At 39.8% G+C, this 21022-nt stretch overlaps 1 protein-coding gene across 1 annotated transcript in view; it reads left to right on the top strand.

Annotated features, from left to right (window-relative positions):
* OTOGL (otogelin like) overlaps nucleotides 1-21022 on the top strand; it is an 83803-nt gene that overhangs the window by 13738 nt on the left and 49043 nt on the right. The window contains exons 11-25 of the mRNA XM_080972054.1: nucleotides 852-958; nucleotides 2053-2178; nucleotides 3463-3571; nucleotides 3765-3811; nucleotides 4060-4205; nucleotides 5249-5375; nucleotides 6458-6635; nucleotides 7620-7744; nucleotides 8145-8354; nucleotides 10216-10381; nucleotides 11389-11463; nucleotides 13020-13072; nucleotides 14468-14630; nucleotides 16800-16907; nucleotides 17562-17700. Coding sequence (XP_080828180.1) covers nucleotides 852-958; nucleotides 2053-2178; nucleotides 3463-3571; nucleotides 3765-3811; nucleotides 4060-4205; nucleotides 5249-5375; nucleotides 6458-6635; nucleotides 7620-7744; nucleotides 8145-8354; nucleotides 10216-10381; nucleotides 11389-11463; nucleotides 13020-13072; nucleotides 14468-14630; nucleotides 16800-16907; nucleotides 17562-17700 — 1879 coding nt within the window. The remainder of the gene's footprint in view (nucleotides 1-851; nucleotides 959-2052; nucleotides 2179-3462; nucleotides 3572-3764; nucleotides 3812-4059; nucleotides 4206-5248; nucleotides 5376-6457; nucleotides 6636-7619; nucleotides 7745-8144; nucleotides 8355-10215; nucleotides 10382-11388; nucleotides 11464-13019; nucleotides 13073-14467; nucleotides 14631-16799; nucleotides 16908-17561; nucleotides 17701-21022) is intronic.

Raw genomic sequence — 21022 nt, 5'->3', positions numbered from 1 at the left:
TGGTGCCCCATTTTCCCAGCTTGACAAAGGACTTTAGCTTGGGCATTTCTAATGCTCAACTCTTGTTTGAGATGAACACTATCTAGCCCATAAAGCTTGCTTCTATGCCCAGTCCCAGCAAACCTTTTTGACATCTCTTCACCGGTATCATTACTTATTTCTCCTAATGAACATTTGTGAAAACTAAGGATGGTAGAAGTACAGAAAAGTTTCAGATTATTTTATTTTATTTTTTTGCAGGTGGGGGTGGGTTCATTAACCAGGCTTGGGCTATTTGTGAAAGTGAATTCTTGCTCTGTGGCGGACTGCAGGAAGCAGCTTGTAGAATGACAGTTTATCTATGCCAAGGCATGTAGTTGGTGAGATTCATTTAATTGGATTATCTGTGGTAAGGTGAGGACAGTGAGGGTAAGGAAGCAGCATAATGGAGTTTGACATGGTGACTTTATAATAAGGGATTTCAAACCAACAGCACGCATACCATGTGATAGATTAAACATAAAACTACTAGAAGCTGGAACATCTGCTGAAAAGTAGATTTCATTTTCATTTCAGTGTCTTTGGCACGGATTCCAACTTCTGTTTTCTGTTTTGTGAACATAATGGACCTGTGTTCACAGAGCAGGGCTTTGCTACCTATGCACCCCCATAAGTGTCCTGAAAATGTATTCCTGAGGATTGAGGGACACCCCCCCTTGTGGTATAAGGGGGCTGTAGCAGGAAGGGGTTATTGCTGAAAACTGAATCCTAGCTTGTATTATATCAATTTTCTTATGAAGTTATGATAATCCTACACATATAGTTTAAAGATTACAGATTTAATCAGTAAGGGTTTGTTTTTGTCTTTTCAGAGAGGACGATGATGAAACTTACTGCCGAGCTGTGACAGAGTATGCTCGATCATGTTCACATGCAGGCTACCCAGTGCGAGACTGGAGGGATGATTTTCCAGCATGTAGTAAGTCTGGTGGGTCTAAACCGCAGAGCCTAGGGCTTGCTGATCAGAAGGTCAGCGGTTCGAATCCCTGCAATGGGGTGAGCTCCCGTTGCTCGGTCCCTGCTCCTGCCAACCTAGCAGTTCAAAAGCACGTCAAAGCGCAAGTAGATAAATAGGTATACCGCTCTGGCGGGAAGGTAAATGGCATTTCTGTGCGCTGCTCTGGTTCACCAGAAGCGGCTTAGTCATGCTGGCCACATGACCCAGAAGCTGTCTACAGACAAACGCCGGCTCCCTCGGCCAGTAAAGCGAGATGAGCGCCACAACCCCAGAGTCGTCCATGACTGGACTTAATGGTGAGGGGTCCCTTTACCTTTACCTAGTACTTTAATATTAGATCAGCCAAACAATAGCTTCAGTATGTCAATCAGTGTTAAATGTATTTGTTGGACCAACCTAATACCACTGAGAAATTTCCACTGCAGCAACCCAATGGTATAGATGGCGTATTGCAGCCATTCAGTGTGGAAACAAGAACAATCCTAAGCAATTGCTTTCATATTTTTGGATTTTGACTACTTGCCCAGGGTAATAGAGATGTTTCAATAGCCGGTCAAAGCAGATGTGTACTCTACATTACATTCATATAAATATTTATGTAAAATATTTGTGTACCACCATTTTTCATACCAAATTTCAGGGTTATTTACATATTCTCTCTCTCTCTCTCTCTCTCTCTCTCTCTCTCTCTCTCTCTCTCTCTCTGTCTCACACACACACACACACACACACACACTCCTGGTTCCTATAAGTGTACATGTCTACAACTCCAGATTCCTCTTACTATGAATGTGCCTATGAAGGTCCTACTTGAAGATGTTTGGACTTGAAACATATGCTAAATTTAGGATACTAGTAATTAGTTACAGTACTATTAATACACTGTAGAACAATACTTTGTGGTGGTATTCAATGCTAGTCTCAAGGTAGACCCATTGAAGTTGATGAACACAACTAACATAGGATCATTAATTTGTTGGGTTTATGCAATATGTCTCCTTATGTAAATGCAATGACCAGGATCATAGCAATGTTTTGAACTTCTTGTATTTTAGATGATAAGTGTGAAGATAGTTTTATCCATCGGGATTGTATTAGCTGTTGTCCCCCAACCTGCACTTTTGAGAAGGATTGTCTGGGCAGTAATCTTCATTGCTTAGATGGATGCTACTGTCCTGATGGTAAGTAAGCTACTTTTTCAAGTACTTTATCTGAATGTTAAAACCACTCTGCTCACAACAGAAGTGTGTTTTAATGGGGACATGCCTTTTGACCTGCATCTTCTGACGTTCCCATTGATTTCTAGGTTGTATGTACAGAAGAACCTGTAGAGTTCTGTGTAAAAATAGTCAGAACCCCAGGAAAGCGTATGTGTGTTTCTATTTCATTTCTATACAGTGGTACCTCGGGTTACATACGCTTCAGGTTACAGACTCCACTAACCCAGAAATAGTATCTCGGGTTAAGAACTTTGCTTCAGAATGAGAACAGAAATCGTGCTCCAGCGGCACAGCAGCAGCAGCAGGAGGCCCCATTAGCTAAAGTGGTGCTTCAGGTTAAGAACAGTTTCAGGTTAAGAACGGACCTCCAGAACGAATTAAGTACTTAACCTGAGGTTCCACTGAATATCTTTTTTCCTTCCCAACTCTTGCTATATACTGTTTTGCGTATTGTTTTAAAAAGGTACTGAATACTTTACAACTCTGGGTCAGTATGAAGACTCACCAAACATGTGAATGGCAGATATAGATATACAAGTAAAGAATGCTATTTGAGAGTTGTCAGTATTAGTCACAGCAGTATTTGTTGTCTCTTAATAGGATGGTTTTGTTGTCTGTACAGAAGTTCCCAATTTTAGCCCATAGTCTAGTCTAGACGTGTACATACATGCTGTGAATTGGTGCAGATGTATCATGGCAGTCTCTTAATTCTGGTTAATTGATAGGGAATAAACTGACAGGTTGTGGACTTTTATCTCTATTTACTACCATTACTACTTATCATCACCATCATCATTTTATTTGTATGCCGTCTTTCCATAGTTACATAATAACAAGCATAACCAAAGTAGTCAAAAACAATAAAACCAAAAACCATATAACCAAATTGAACTATTTCCACATAAATCATAGAATCTAAAAATAGGGATACAAAAAATTAATATCAACAACAGCAACAAAATCCCCTAAACCATACTCTCAGTGTTCATGCTGTCATCAGCCTCAACAGCGGTTAAGGATTAAATGGCAGTGCTGATATAATCCTTAACCACATTTGAGTATTAATGCTCTGTTGCATCCTAACCATGGTTGAGAAAACATGGATTTAAACCATCCAGTCCAGAGAAGGCCTTATCAACATCCCTCCCTAAACTTCACCTGATGAACATCTTTGCTACATAGTGAATGACAGAAGATTTCATCTATAATAGTGGTAACACAAATTGCATTTTTTTATAACCTTAGGTCTCATAATGGACAATGGAACTTGTATTTCCCTCTCTGATTGCCCATGTGTTTATCATGGGACAGCATTTCCTGTTGGCTCAAAAATTGAGCAAGAATGTAGTAACTGGTATGTAGACATTACTTCTATTATCTCTGTCTTGTGTCTGAATACCTTTAATTACCTTACTTTAAAGCATTTTTCTTGTTGTGCTATTATTGTGGGAGTTTTTATAGTTGCATTTATATAGTAAATATCAAAAGGGTTACAATATTTTCTCCCAGCATTCTATTTTGTTAACACATTGTCTACTTTGTTTTAGTATTTGTATTGGTGGAATTTGGAACTGCACTGAACATGATTGCCCAGGTAATTTATTTTTTCTTTGTTTTTGTAAGATAATTTTTTGTTTACTTTGTATTAATATATTTAAATGTTGTTATCTTAATAAGTAAAAATACTAAAAGTGACACATCAGTTGAAATCTAACTAATACAAAATATATTGTAAACCTCGCTAACCACTAACAGTGAAATCTTATACATGTACTCAGAACTCAGTTCCATCAAATTCAGTGGGCGATATCCAACTAAATATTTAACTGTTCTTGCCTTAAGCTGAATGTTCAATCGTTGGTGATTCCCATTTCACAACTTTTGATGGTCGCCATTATACCTTCCTTGGGATTTGTCAGTACATTCTGGTGAAGGGCACCGGGAAAGACAAATTCACAATTACTGTACAGAAAACTCCATGCGGTCAGGTACGGTCATGCTTAAAATTCTATGCTGATATATAAATACCTACACCATTGGAGCCAATTAATTAATTAAGAGGATTAGCAATAATAAATCATTCTTTTTTCTTAATATTGAGTGTCCACCTGATCATAACCTGGATTCCATTTCAGTTGTAAGTATTGCCTTTTTGTAAAGCCAATTGCGCCTTTTACTGAGATTAAGTCTACAGAGCTTTTCATTCACGCATGATTACACAAGCATCTACATATTTGGTTACAGTCTGAGCAGGTGTCTTAGGCAGATAAATGCTCTTGGTGACAGGGCTGAACAGGTTTGATATACTGCCAGCCAGATAAGAGGCATTTTGAAACTGACTGAGATATTTATTTGATATTTTATAAGCTGTCTCATTTTTTTGGGGGGGGGAACAATAAATTTGAGAGCTCACAGAATATTAAAATATTAACGATAGGGCATTTCAGCTGCTGGCTAGTTAAATCCAGAATGCTGCAACATCAATCTCTTCCTCTTATGTATGAAACCATTCTTTGAGTTTAATATGTGTAGCTCAAGGTTAGCCAACATGACATCGTCCAGATGTTGTGGGCAAATAACTCCGATCAGCCCCAACCAGTATGGCCAATGGTCAATGATGGGAGTTGTAGTACAACAAAACCCTAGAGAGTGCTGCTGCATTCCATGAATATAATTAATTCATTTATTATCTCTAAAGTTATTTTTTTAATGGTATATTTCATCTCTTTCCTCTAGGTCTGATGTAGTGGATAGAATTAGAATGGGGAGACCAGGGTCCCGCTCAGCCATGTAGCTCACTGGTGACCTTGGGTCGGTCACTACCTCTCAGTTTAAGTTACTTTCAGGGTTGTTGGGAGGATTAAATGGGCAGGGGGAGGGAAAAGAACATTGCCCTCTTCCTTGGAGGACGGCCTAATAAAAGTGGAATGTTGCTCGGAATGGAATGAATGGAATGCAATTTAGGAAATACTTGTCTATATTTTTCCTTTCCTTGTGCTCCCTGTTGCCCTGCCTTCCTGGGCCCATTCAGAATCTTGATCATGTCTGCATTCAGTCTATAACACTAGTTCTTGAAGATGACTTGAACAAGCAAGTGACTCTGAACCGAGGTGGTGAAGTTCAGTATAGCTCTTCCAATCAGGGTTTGAACCTAAATGGTAAGACATTTATTACAACACCCTTCTATTAAGGTTCTTATTGTTCCTTTTCTAGACAGTCTGTTTCTATGAAAATATACAAATTTTTACATTAATGTCTCTCTGTGTGTGTTTTCTCATGCCTGGCACAGAAGATGAGTTAAATAATTGTGTGGTTTTTGTTTTTTTTTAAAAACGAACTGTTATCAGTTGATATGAATCAGGGTTTCCAGCTCCAGAAAACTCTTTTACAGTTTGGGACCTGAGGAATCGTCCAAATTAAATAACTGAAGGCATTGATATACAGGACTTCATTCATCATGTGACTTGAATTAGCTAGTTGGCCCACATCTCTGGAATTCTATATGTGAAAGCAAAAACGCATGAAACGAAGCAAGTTTTATAGCCCTAAGCCTGATCTTGTTACAGTTAATTGATATATTATGCTTTCGGCCTTGAATGATTAGCATACACATTTCACTCATCATGTGAACCGAATTAGGTAGTTGGCCCACATCCCTCAGGTTCTGTATGTGAAACAGAATACATATGAAACGAAGCACGTTTTATAGGCTTCTCTTGTCACGGTTAATTGATATCTCATGCTTTTGGCACCTTGTCAGGAGGCTCCTCTCTGGAAGTATTTTAAACTTCTTTCACTCTTGTATATGGTATATACAAAATAGCTGCAAGGGACTATTCTATCTAAAGTGTCTGTCACTTGAGGCTGAATAAACCACAAAGCCCTCCTGGATAACTTGTCACCCAATCTCTCTCAATTTCCAACCTTGAGAAGGCTCCAAAGGGGTTTGGAGAAGGTCGTCATCTTTTCAGTTCTTTTTGTTTGCTTGTTTGCTTTTAGTTAAATGGAATAATAGTGGCAGAGTTCTCTATATAAAAAAATGCTCTTTTTTTAAAAAAATCATTTTTTAAAGAGTTGACATTATGAATATGGAATTACGGTTTCTTCCATATAGGTTAAAAATAACATCTCTCTGTTTTGATACTATATTAGCTTGTGTTATCAAAAGAATGCAGTCTTGTACCTCTGGACAATGATTTGACGTTGTTTGGGGAATTACCCCACCTTCTGTTACGTGTAGGGTATGCTGAGGTGCAGAATCTGTCTTCATTGTTTGTGCAGCTGAAAACTAAATTTGGTTTAAGAATTCAGTTTGCTAAAGATGGCGAGAGAGTGTATATTCAACTCAGTGCTGCTTGGAAAAGGAGAACTTTGGGTCTATGTGGAACATATAATGGAAACTTGAGAGATGATTTTCTGTAAGTTTGATTTCTACTGTTACTTCATTATTCATTTAGTTAGCTCATAAGCAAAACTCAACCCATATGCAAAACCTGAGTAATGATGTGTATTAAATCCAGATATACAAAATATTAACCAACATATAGAATATATAGCACTATACTTTATTAGGTAAAGCTTAGCTACTCATTCAAGCCAAATGATCAGTCACTAGAGCTTTTCTGGATATTGTTTATGCTTGGCTAATCTACTGAATTACGTAACTGTATAAAAGCAACCCAACATGATTCTGTATACCCTTGTTGTAAGTTCTTGCCACGTGGTGACCAGCAAGCATCAAGGAAATGCTCACAGGTGATCCTGAAAGTACAGCAGAGCAAAAGGCAAGATGTATAAGCCTATTTAAGTAGCTCTCAAATACAGTGGTACCTCGGGTTACATACACTTCAGGTTACATACGCTTCAGGTTACAGATTCCGCTAACCCAGAAATAGTACCTTGTGTTAAGAACTTTGCTTCAGGATGAGAACAGAAATCATGCAGCGGTGGCGCAGCGGCAGCAGAAGGCCCCATTAGCTAAAGTGGTGCTTCAGGTTAAGAACAGTTTCAGGTTAAGAACGGACCTCCGGAACGAATTAAGTACATAACCAGAGGTACCACTGCAGTTTAAAAGGCAAACCTAGCAGCTTGAACTGTTCTCAGAAGACTACAGGTAGCCAATGGTCAAATATTACTTCAGTGAGGAAAAAAGAGCCTCATATTAAGTTTTCAGACGTGTGAGCATCTTCTATCCTCACACTCTTCCACTTGTGCATGCCTCCCATCATTCTTGCCCTGCAGACATGCTGGCTGTAGCTGATGGGAATTGGAGTTCCACATCTGGAGGGAGTCCATTTGCCTACCCTAGGTGATGTCAGGGCAAATAGATTATTCCCAGTGACAGGCATTTTCTCTTGGTCTGTCTGGTTCTTCTGCCTAATCACTCTCATTTTCCTCCTCAGATCTCCAGCAGGAATGATTGAAGGGACCCCGCAGCTCCATGCCAACGCATGGAAGGTTTCATCAGCGTGCCATGTGCCCGTCAACATCCCCGTGGTTGATCCTTGTAACATTAACCAACAAAATGGTGCACTTTTACTTGGGGGTTTTGATGTAGATTTATCATAATAGCGTTCTTAGATCCCAGGCCTTTTCCTGTGTCTGAACTTTATTGTCTCCTACAGATGATTTTGGGCTGTTTCTTTAATCTGCCATTTAGATTCAGAACAATCTTTCTGGTTAAAGGCAAGTCTCTCTCCTGTTTGTTTAAACCCCATTGATTTCAATGGCTAGCATATACACCTAGCTTCCTGGGATCGTGCTCATTAAGGTCAGTAGGATGAGGACTGTGCATGTATATTTGCATGCATTATGTTTTGGCTAGCCCATAGTTTTGGTGTAGTGTTATCAATCTTGGCTACTTACTTTTCACTGAGTGCTTTAAATAGTATGAGTACTGCTATAAGCCAAATGTTGCTTTCCCTTAGTTGGGTATGCATCCCAGTGTGATCTCCTCAATCAAGAACTCTTTGCTCCATGTCATGTCTACATCAGCCCAGGATTATACTACCAGCGGTGCCGCTTTGATGCTTGCAAATGTGGGAGCAGCTGTTTGTGCAGTGCTCTTGCACACTATACTTACCTATGCAGCAAGCACGGAGTTACTGTTGACTTCAGATCTCATGTCTCATACTGCGGTGAGTCACTGAACTGTGAATTATTATTATTTTTAAAATTGAAGCATTGCTAGGATACATGCATTCTTCAAAAACAAAACAAAACAAAACAAAACAAAACAAAACCAAAAAACCCCAAACCCTCAGACTGCTTGTTTCCAAATCTGCCTGGATTAGTAACCCTATACTGAACATTAAGCAGATCTGGCCTGTTCTTTAATGTCTGAATTCCTCTGCTCCTTGATTAAGCCGGTAAGATGGAACAGGTACTATCCTGGTCCTGGGGGGTCACTGAGAATTTACCAGCCTTTCTCGGTTTGCTAAGAAGCAAGTGATTTAACGCATCACAAAACCAGCCAGATGCATCTATATGTTTAGAAGGAAAAAAAACTTACATGCAAGTTTGAAATGCTCTTCTACAATCTTCACCTGAAATTTAGAATCTTACTATGGGCCAATTAACCCTGACCATAATATATAGCTGGGAATAAATATACAGTATTGGCAACAGATGACAACTGCAGTGTTTGGGCCAGTTAAGGTAAAGGGAGGTAGTCATTGATGTATTAGCGTCCTGAGCCACATAAGGCTTTATAGGTCAAACCCAGCACTTTGAACTGAGCCCAGAAACTAATTGGTAGGCAGGGCTGTCAGGCAAGGATTGGTGTTGTGTGCTCAGACCATCTTGTCCTGGTGAGCAACCTGGTTGCTAAATTCTGCACTAGCTGCAGTTTCCAAACTGTCTTCAAATGCAGGTTACCAGAGCAAGTAACCTGGCCAAGGCACAGTCTGACCCCCTCCTTTGGTAATCCTCACAGAACTCTAGCCCACTGGTTGCCACTAATTTGATTTTGAATTGATTTTAAAATGAATTGATTTTAGAATGCTGTGTTACTTTTATTGTTGTTAGTCGCTCTGAGCCTGGCTTCAGCTGGGGAAGGCAGGATATAAATAAATTATTATTATTATTATTATTATTATCATTATTATTATTATTAAAGCATAGACAATAGATGTAAGGCTGCTCCTGTCCAGATAGAGGTGTAGCCACCAGATGAAGGCAGTCTACACCACTAAGGCCTCCTGAAGCTCAAATGACAGTGATGGCCCCGGAAGTACTCCAAGCTATGTACCTGCTCCTTCAGAGGGAATGTAACCTCATCCAGAACAGGCCTCATCCCATCCATCCAGTCTAGAGAACAACCCACTAACAGCACCTCTTGTGTGAATTAAGCTTCAGGTTATTGGCTCTCATCCAGTGCAGTACTGAGACAATACATTCAATGGTTTCATGTAGATCAGGCATAGGCAAACTTGGCCCTCCAGTTGTTTTGGGACCACAACTCCCATCATCCCTAGCTAACTGGACCAGTGGTCAGGGATGATGGGAGTTGTAGTCCCAAAACATCTGGAGGGCTGAGTTTGCCTATGCCTTGTGTAGATGTTAAACAATATGAGGAATAAAATCAAACCTTGCAGAACCCCCAACTGAAGGTTCCACTCGCCAGGCACCACCTTCTGAATACAAGCATCCAAGTAGGACTGGAATCACCACAGAGCAGTGCCAACTGAGACAGCCACTCCATATTAATGTTTAGAGGAATTAAAAAACAGTCTTGTTCACCTAGGCAGTTGAGAACAGAAATACATTATCAGCAGCTTTGACATTATTAGTTTTGTGGATATTCATTTGGTGTTTGTGTGTTTAAGGTTTAAATTTTATTGCTTTTATTGTTTTGTTTCTGTTTTTTGGAAGTAAGGGTCAGCTAAAAAACTAATAAATAATGCTAAAGAGAAAGTGGGTTTTGTTAAAGTGTAGCAGTGCATCTTGATGTCTGGGCCTGACATTCTGACATTCGAACAATACATTGTTTATCTGTAGCATTAGTGTGCAGAAGTGGTATGTTGTACCACCAGTGCTCCTCTTTCTGTGAGCATTCCTGTTCCTCCCTCTCATTTTTGGATGCTTGCGATCATGATTGTGCTGAAGGATGTAATTGCCCTGATGGAAAATACTTTGAAGAATCTATCAACTTTTGTGTGCCAATGTAAGCCATTTTAAATTTTTTTAATTGCATTTTAAAAAGAAGCAAACACATCCTAGTTCTAGCTTTCAGAATATTTTTCCTAATTATTGTGCAAATTGTAGACTTGAAATGGATGGACTTCCTCATCTTCTTATTATAGATTGACTGATGTAATGTGGATGACAGGCAAATCCCATCTCTGCAACTAATAGCAACTGTAACCTGGAAGAATATTGCTTCCTCAAATTCCTTGCTCAGCCAGGTTCTGAGCATGAACAAAACTTATCCCTTAATACTTGCTGAGGGCCAAAATCTATGCTATTCTGTATTCTGCTTCTGAACACACCATACATTTAAAGCATATTCTCCACCAGCAAATAATCTTGAGCTTTATCTGAAATTTATCCCCTTTAGAGCTACAGTTCCCAGGATTCTTAAGTGGAGGGACGGACGGACTAGAATGTGCTTTAAATGAATGGTGTGTACACACACAGAAGGTTCAAGGTATTTTGGCAGAAAACCAAAGCACCTTTCTCTCAGCTTGGTAAAAGTATAATCAAATGAGCGACAGGTTGCTACCTTTTCATGGAAATCTTTCCCCTGAGATGGGACATTTCATGTTGTCTAATCACAGGGTCTGTCATGTCTGCTCTAAAGACACATTCCTATAGTTGAACTAGTTCTTGGTTTAACAACATTTCATTGGCTGTTAGTTTCCCAAGCATGCATGCAAGTAACATTTGACTGAACCACCAATCAGTAGTTGTATTAATGCCAATAATATCCTTGAGAACAGAAAGAAAACCTCCTTTCTCTAGAACTTAAGGATACACACACACAAAATCAAATATTTATAGTTCTAGTATAATCTGAAGGAAAATTTGTACTGTTGATATTAATGAGCAAGTCAGTGATGACTTCAAAGGATATTCCTATTGTAATAATTAGGATATGATGTATGAATTATACATCACCTTCTGTTCTGTAATACTATATTATAACTGAATTCATAAGCTTTCTTTTATTAGGGTTAGTTGCCGATGCCACTATAAAGGCAGAAGTTTTCAGCCTGGGGAAATTCTACCCACACCATCAGGCTCATGGTAAGAACCAACTCTAAGAGTTTTTTTTTTAAAAAATGAATAAATAAAAATAATTCATTCAAATTTACAGAGGGGCTAGATTTGCAAGCTGACACTTGTACATATTGTTTTGGATGTGCAGTTCTCAGTACATGACCAGTTGTTTCTGGAGCTGCTTTACTTATATTTAAATTTTAATAGCCTTTTCCCAAATTAGTCTTGTATGCTCCTCGCCGAGTTTTCATAACTTTCTGTGTAGTAAACCTGTGATATATTAAGGAACAATACATACTATTCTATAAACTCTGAACTGCTTTACTTGTTTGATGCATTGAGGACCAATTCACATGACCTCTTCTATGTATGATGGCTGTCACTGTATGGAGGTGATTGTACGAAGTGCAGAAGTAGGAACTTAGCTTATGTTTCTTGTGGAAGTGTAGACTTCATGCTCTACCCAGTTTGTGTACATGCCAATTTGGCCTTGTGAGACTGCAGTATGAACACAATTAGCAGTGGGGGTTTGGAGAAATTCTCCCAGATCTTGGAGATCATTGTCTTAAGGGAGAGGATAGGCTGATCAGACTAAGGCTGCATTCACATTGAAGTTTATTCCATTTTTCAACTATAATGGAATACAGTGCAGGTTTAGCGCTCATTATTTAATACTTTGCAAATGGATTTTTCTGGATGCAAATAACATGGAAAAGAGCACTCAGCTTGCACTGTTGTTGTTGCTGTTGCTGTTGTAACAAAATAAAAAATATCCTTCCAGCAGCACCTTAGAGACCAACTAAGTTTGTTATTGGTATGAGCTTTTGTGTGCATGCACGCTTCTTCAGACTCTTCTGACTCTTTGTGACCCCATGGACCAGAGCACGCCAGGCACTCCTGTCTTCCACTGCCTCCCGCAGTTTGGTCAAACTCATGTTAGTAGCTTTGAGAATACTGTCCAACCATCTCGTCTTCTGTCATCTCCTTCTCCTTGTGCCCTCAATCTTTCCCAGCATCAGGGTCTTTTCCAGGGAGTCTTCTCTTCTCATGAGGTGGCCAAAGTATTGGAACCTCAGCTTCAGGATCTGTCCTTCGAGTGAGCACTCAGGGCTGATTTCCTTCAGAATGGATAGGTTTGATCTTCTTGCAGTCCATGGGACTCTCAAGAGTCTCCTCCAGCACCATAATTCAAAAGCATCAATTCTTTGGCAATCAGCCTTCTTTATGGTCCAGCTCTTATTCCACTATAATTCCAGAAGCAGCTTTTATGTCATGTGAAAGCTCAACTATAATGCAGAACTTAACAGTTAGGGGGAAGCGTCATGAAAATGATATAAACTGCTGTGTGAATGCAGCCTTGCATGCTTAGTATAAGAAGCAATAAGTACAAGTTGATCGTCCATCTAACCCATCTATGTTATCCTCAGCTGTCAGACATTTTTGATGTTTAGAATGTCATGCTTATTGCATCTGTAAGTTATAGTGCATTTAGTTGCATTATATGACTAACAATGTTATTCTGCTATATAAAACTGTATTTTTATATGAAATTATTATGATGTGTTTTTATGTGCACTGACTAGCCAGTGTCTAAATGGAACAATGAGATGCACAGAAGCTGCTGAAGTTCCTGCAGGTAACAAAATTCCCTTAGTTTCTTGAGCAGAAGAGTTCTCAAATGCTTTTTGGTCACTTTTTCTGCTGTAGATGCATGGACTGCATGTTCTAAGAGAGTTTAATAATCTGTGTCTGGTTTGAATCCCTGCTCACCTGAAAGTGTTCTGTATAGCCAATCTTCTTCATCCCCATTTTGTCCTAGATCAGGCTTCCTCAACCTCGGCCCTCCAGATGTTTTGAGACTACAATTCCCATCATCCCCGACCATTGGTCCTGCTAGCTAGGAATTATGGGAGTTGTAGGCCAAAAACATCTGGAGGGCCGAGGTTGAGGAAGCCTGTCCTATATCAAAGAACATCAATAAAATTCAGAGTTTTGGACCAGGAAAAAGGGGGCCAGAATCAACTAACCTGGTGTGCTAGAGGAAGCCAACACAAATATTTGCTTCCCCTATTTGCTCCCCACATGCATTCCCCGAAGCCCCCCTAAATCTACTCTGGAGGGTTGGGGCAATCCCCCAGCACAGGGTGTGGAGGAGAAGAGGAAAGATTGTTCCATCTGGCAAGCGAAAATGCTTGCACTGACAGAACACTCACGTTAACATGTTGTTGAATTCTACCCTGTGTTTTCAAAGGAGCAAGTTGTTGGATATTTGAATAGAATCACTTGAAATATTAGCTTTTGACCAGCACTTTTGAAGTTTTGGCCAGTTGGGTTTTGCTGCAATGTTAAACTTAATCCAGTGAGCGTAGATTTGCACAGTTATGTTCAGTGAGAACAAGTACAGCATATGTTAATTACTTTGGTACTCTCTGTATGGATGTAACATTTCTGAAAACTCTTAACACTTGTAAGAATTAATTGCAAGTGGTTGTCAAGGAAATATAAAAAACATTTTACTAACTTCATCAAATAAAAAGCAAAGTATAATTCATATTACTCCAATGTTTAAACCTACTATAACAATATTGTATGGTTTCACATATCCCAACTTGGCTGAGAGAGATCCATCAACAATTTAACATGTTTTTTAGAAACTGATACTGCAGCATTCACATGAAAAACTTAGTTTGACACATAAGAGAGTTTTTGATCAGCACTTGAAATGAGCGCTGCTTTAAAGCTTAAGATATCAAGTGTCTGTATTCATGACTGATTTGCAAAATTCTGGCAATCCCGAATGCTTTCAGATTGTATCCATTCAGAAAATGTGCGCCAAAATGACCAAAGAATTTTAACCACTTGAAGGGTAAAGAAAGTGTTACATTTGTAGTTAGCAGAATATGCTGTTGATGAATTGTGTTGAAAGATTAGGGCATGAACCGGCAAAAATTAAGTACTTTAAAGTGTATTTGATTTCAAGGGAGAGTTAAGCATATGCTGATCTCATGTAGTTTGCATTTTCAATTTAAAGCTCCCATGTGCCCTGAAGAAAAGATCTACTATGACTGCCGGTCTCATGTGCCTGGCTTGCCATCTGCTGGAGTAAACTGTGAGCTTTCCTGTGCAAACCTTGCCATGAACTTCACCTGTGCACCATCTCCACCATGTGTGAGTGGTTGCATTTGTCCCCCCGGGTAAGTGCTTCTGAGATCCAGAGTAATGGATTTGATTTTTCCTTCTTTGGCTAATACTGTTGCACGTTTCTCAGCTTCTCAGATGGTGAGAAGTTTCAAGGACTAGAGCATATAGGTTTTTGTTTCCTTTGGATCGGAGAGAACTGGAACTTTATTTATTTATTTGCACACTACCCAATTAACAATGTCTTCTGGGTAGTTAAAAACCATATAAAAGACAATCAAGGAGAGACAGATCAAAACCAACCATACAGTACAAATCATGGTGCCACTGCCAAAAATGCCCCTTCTCTGCTTAGCTGCCTGCATCTGAGGATCTTTGGGTCCTAAGTAGGTACCGTATTTTTTGCTCTATAAGACTCACTTTTTCCCTCCTAAAAAGTAAGGGGAAATGTGTGTGCGTCTTATGGAGCGAATGCAGGCTGCGCAGCTATCCCAGAAGCCAGAACAGCAAGAGGGATCGCTGCTTTCGCTGCGCAGCAATCCCTCTTGCTGTTCTGGCTTCTGGGATTCAGAATATTTTTTTTCTTGTTTTCCTCCTCCAAAAACTAGGTGCGTCTTGTGGTCTGGTGCGTCTTAGAGACCGAAAAATACAGTAATTGTTGGAGAAGGTCATAACCTAGCCTGAAGCCACCCAGTGCATTAATGGTTAAAGCAAGCACTTTGTATCGGACCTAGTAAATACTGGTAAAATATTGATCTGATCTGGTCAGAATGAGCAGTCCCATCTTGCTTTAATTTGGAACAGCTGAAGTTTCCAGGCAATTCTCAAAAGCATTCCCACATATAGCACATTACAGTAATCCAAGCGGGTGATAACAAAAGCATGGCTAATGGCAGCAACGCTATCTCTGTCCAGATCAGGGCACAGTTGGTATATCAGCTTACGCTGATAAAAGGCACTCTGCACCATTGAGGCCGCTTGTGCCGCCAGCGACAATGACAAATCTAGGGCATCCCAAACTGAAAGACTGCTCCGTTATGGGGAGTATAAGTAGAAAACCACTCAACTGGCAGACGAAGCACCTACTAACAGCTCTTCCATCTATCTGGATTGCATTTCAGTGTATTGGCCCTCATCCAGTTCATTACTGCACTTAGGCACTGATTCAGAACATCTGCTGCCTTCCGAGGAGCAGGTGAAAAGGAGACACACATCTGGGCATTTGCATAAAGTTGACACCTCGGGCCCATTTAATCTTCCAGTGCTGTTGTGCTCCTGTTTGAGAGAGAGCACTTTGCCACTGGGAAACATTTTTCCCCTCTTTAGCTGCAGAAAGAATTCACTCCCATCAGTATTTTGAAATACAACTTTCCTCCCAACTTCCAAGCTTTTAGTGATAGAATTAAATGGTGTGTGGTATGTGACTGTGCAAGGATAAAAGGTGCTTATTGGGTAATGATAATAATAATCAGCGGTGATGACTGATACAAATGAATTATTTCTTGATTGATTAAATTTATATAACACCCTTTACCTGAAGATCACAGGTTGATTGACAGCATAAAGAGGAATTTAAAAAGATGAGAGACATATTTCTGGTGTCTCATTTAGTTTGACCCTCATCTGTATCTATGGCAATAAGGTGGTTGTTGAGCATATACACACTTAGAAGCATCAGAGAATGCTTCTGTCTTTTGTAATAATGCAGTAGACATAAATTAGATTATTTGGGAAATGGAATGACTCCCATCTCTAACACCAGCACAGCCCTCATACTCCCAGACAAAGCGGAAAAGAAAGGGAAGAAAACAGCATGCAGGTGCAAACTCTCAGCTGCCAGCAGCAGTACGAATCTGTAGTTATTATAATATGTGTGAAAACTGTGATGGAAGTGAGCTGAAATATATATGGCACTACAATGCCCTGTGTATGTTTGCTGAGAAGGAAGCCCCATTTACTACTTAAGTAAGTGTGCAAAGTCCATGAATGCCCATGTAGTCTTGCTTGGTAAATTGTATAGACCAGTTATTAAATATCACACCTGGTAAATTATAGCAAATGCTGAAATGACTGGCCGACTAAGTTTACCATAGTGTTGAATGGCATACCATTCAAACAACCACTATTTGGTATGGAACTGTCCTCTTCTGACTCATGCAAAGGCATCATTGTGACTGCATATAGGTAGATTTCTGTTTTGAATTCGTGGTTTTGTTTCTTTGAAGGATGGCAGAACATAAAGGAAAATGCTACGTGCCTGACAGTTGCCCATGTTCCTGGAAAGATTGGGAATATTTGTCAGGTGAAGTGATAGCTACCCCTTGTTACAGATGGTAAGCAGTTTTTATTTCACTTCGGTTTTTAATGTTATAATTATTTTTAGTGTTACAGATAAGATTATCTGACCATAGATGTGCTCCCTAATTCATGTATGTTTAAAAAGAACTTTTAATATTATTTTTTAAAATAAATGCAGTTGAAAGATCATATAGTATTTCAATAAATAGATTATTTATTTAATGACATTTATATACTACCCAACTATAAGTAAATATAAGATATACATTAAAATTGTCAAATGCTTCTAAATTCCTCCATGTGATCATACTAGAGGAGAGGGGAAAGTGGAGTGCTTGTTCTCTTCATACTAAGCTATAATATAGCAAACACAGCAACTGCACATTCTACAGTGCCATTAAGGGCACACATTTCCATTTATGCTCCTGACACAGACTTGTTACTGAGCTATGAAAATGTGCCATGTTTTCATGTGCTGATTTGCAGAAGAAGCCTGCGGAACACATTTCGTTTTCTTTGGAGCAGAGTCTTGTCTTTTTGTGGCCCCATGTAAATGATACAAGAAGCTATACATTCTCTGCTATAAATTCTCTCTAATGTTTTTTGTTTCATGACAAGAGTGCCACACTTTCATCTTCCACTTGTAAAAGCTCTCCAATCAGAACATCTTCATTTTTCCTCCTCCGCAGTATTTGTCGACGTGGGATATTTAATTGCACATATTATCCTTGTCCTGCTGTTTGCACAGTCTATGGGGACCGGCATTATTACACCTTTGATGGACTGGAGTATGATTATGTCAGCGATTGCCAAGCTTATTTGGTAAAGGTAAGGAGGCATTTGGTAAATGCTGAAGATCCACCCCTTTGCCCTGGCTTTTAACATCTGAGATGTATATTTCGAAGACCCACCTTATTTCTGTGATAGTAAGTTGTTTTTAACATTGTGTTTTAATTGTTGTAACACACCCTGGGACCTTAGGCTGAATGATAAGTAATTAATAATCATAATAGTAGTAATAGAATACAGGGTCTGTTCAATTACAAAAGTTAGAGATATTGTATGTGCAGCAATATATTTATATAGCCTAGAAATATCTTATGCCTTTGGCTAAGCCTATACATCAAATATAAACTAGTTTAGAATTAGCTTGTTAGCACTTCTGGGAATTCCAGCTCCAGGTTACTACATTAGAATTCTCCAACAGAGATCCTTAACACCCTCACACACTCATAATTCCTAAAGATCCATGGCTAGATGCCCTAGCAATTTAGCAGACACAGATTTGTAGAGACATGACCCTTATGTGTGTCTCTTTTTCTGAGATGTCAACATGAATGCTGAAAAAACATTTAAAAAAATGTTTTTCCATCCTTTACTAGGCATATGGGTTCACTGCATTTTGGCAATTCCCTTGTCATGTGCCACAAGTGTTTCATATTAAGCCACTTATTCTACCTGGGACATTAGGAGTTCTAAAGTTCAGGAGAGAAGTTGGCGTTCACAAAAACAAGATTCGTGGCACATTGCCTGCAGCCTTTTCATCCAACAAGCAAGATGACACGGGTGATGAAAACGCTGCCTGTGTAGATTCGCGATATTAGAAGTAGCCTTGTTATTTTTTAGACAGGTGCAATGCTAGCCCTACCTAGACTCCTTTTCAGACTTCAGCTTTTTTCAAAAAAAAAAAAGGACGATCTGCTGTTTCATAATAGCTAATTTGTTCTTAGGATTTGGACTGCACAAGACTGTTGAAGGATTTCTCTGGCCTTACTGGAAGTTTGCTAACTGTAGTCTAGACTAGGTATTCTCAGACTATGTCGTAAGGGACCTTTCTAGTTGATCTAGGAGTTCCTTGATGATATGGGGAGGCAAATTCTCCGCACAAATGGAGGTGGCAGGACCATGTATCATATACCCATCATATAAGGCCAGAAATTAAGCAAAACTCCTACATAAACTAGTGATTATTCCACTGGCCTACTACGTGATTAGTCAAGGAGAGCCAGTGTGGAAGACCAGATAGATAGTCAACCTTCAACAAACATGCTCACACAGTGAGTGTGACACTGCCTTCTGGAGAGCAAGATCAACAGCTAGTCTTCCTCCTAACTTTGAATCTTGAAAGTGGGCACAATGGTCCTAGCAGTTGCATGGTGATCTCAAGCATCTCACCAGTTCCATATCTGGGTTTGAGGCTTCAGAGTTGTTTAGCATCTATGTGGAAAGAGCCTCAGCCACACAGGGGCTACCCTACCCACTTGCTGGTCTTCCCTGCTTAGATCAGGAAAGTTAAGTGGAGAAGAGCATTGGATACTGTTACCTGAATGTCCCCCAATAGCACAAACTCTGTCATTCTGTTCTCCTTTGGGAAGCAGCACCCAGTGGAATATTGGATGCTGCTTAACAAAGGTGTGCTTTTCCTCAGGAAAAGCAGCAGGAACTTGACAGTTTTTTGCATTGCCAATGAGACCTGCCAGAAATTGTAGGCTCCAATGGATGGTGTCTCAGACCAAGAAGACCTGGACTGAAATCTCTATTGAGCCATGAGACCTATTGGGTGAACCTGAGGCACTCACCATATCTAAGTGTTCTTCTTCTTTGGCGATCACTTGTAGCTGAGCAAGACTGTCTTCCATAAACACAGTTTTAACAGTGAGTCTATAAGTGACTGTGGAGGCCAGTTCTGGATTCACATGTTCTTCCACAGTGGGGACATAGGTTTCTGGGTGGGAGTTGATCATGGTGAGGGTTTGCCGAGCATGCCTTCCTCTTAGCACATTTCTCCCTTGCGTTCTGAGTTTGAGTGTCTCCAAAGCCCATGACACCTTTGGTAAACGCTGCTCTCCAACTGGAGCACTTGCAGGCCAATGTTTCCCAGTTGTCGGTGTTTATACTACTTCTTTAAAGATTTGCCTTGAGAGAGTCTTTAAACCTCGTTTGTTGACCACCAGCATTACGCTTTCCATTTTTAAGTTTGGAATAGAGTACAGTGGTACCTTGGGTTACAGACGCTTCAGGTTACGTGTTTCCGGGTTGCGCACTGTGCTGAACCTGGAAGTACCGGAATGGGTTACTTCCGGGTTTCGGTGGTCGCACATGCGCAGAAACACTAAATTGCACTTTGCACATGCACTGAAGCGGCGCTGTGGGTTGTGAACGCTGCGGGTTGTGAATGTGCCTCCTGCATGAATCACATTCACAACCCTAGGTTCCAATGTAGTTGCTTTGGAAGACAATAATCAGGCACCTGCACAACATGACCAGTCCAACAAAGTTGATGTTGAAGAATCATCACTTCAACACGGGTGATCTTTGCTTCTTCCAGTACACTCGCATTAGTTCGCCTGTCTTCCCAAGTGATGTGTACAATTTTTAGGAGACAAGCTTCTTAAGACTTTCTGTCAACACTGCAAATATGAAGCAGCATGGCTTCCAAGGAATTGCAGCTTCCACATTTCTACTGCTTAAGGAATACTAAAAATTCCTTAATGAAGGTACTTTGCCCACTGATTCCTAGAGATCCTTGGGTAGATTCCCATCAATTTTACCTGATTATGATTTGTCATGTAGATAAACTTAAGTGAAAGAGTTGCTGTGAGGACAGATTGGGGTTCCTGTATGCAAAACTAGGGAAAAGGGTAAAATAAAAGTGTAACAATTAATCAACAGTAGATGAAGACTATACAGGCTTGTGGGGCACTGATTGCAAGAAAATAAAGATTTACATTTTGGGTGTAAATAGCAAGGGCCTCCTTGTTCTTGAGAATGCAGGCATTGTTTTAGTTGCAGTACTTTCTCTCCTGCCAAACTGTTTCTGCTGTGGGAATAAATAACTTAGGTTTCTGGTATGAACTGGAGAGGGTTTAAGTATCAAAATGCAATATTTGAGACTTTCCACTGAGTATTATTGCTTCACTCATTGCTTAACAGTAGAAGGATGATTTCCTTAATGGCAATTTGGACCTGTATTTCTGTCTTCATTTCTCCGCTTTGTAGTTGGGGCCAGTCCATTTACCTGGCAGTTGTAGCTTGACTTGGCCACGAGCCTTTTGGTAGCTGATGCACTTTGTTTAATCTGTTCCCTTTTTATGGACCAGGACATCCAGCTGTACGAAAGAGGCTTTGCATTTGTATTAAAGTTCAATAA

Source organism: Podarcis pityusensis (genome assembly GCF_964106645.2).
Source record: "Podarcis pityusensis genome assembly, chromosome: 10".
Classification (NCBI taxonomy): Eukaryota; Metazoa; Chordata; class Lepidosauria; order Squamata; family Lacertidae; genus Podarcis; species Podarcis pityusensis.
Note: the sequence above shows the minus strand (reverse complement) of the source record. Positions and strands in the feature narration are given on the sequence as shown.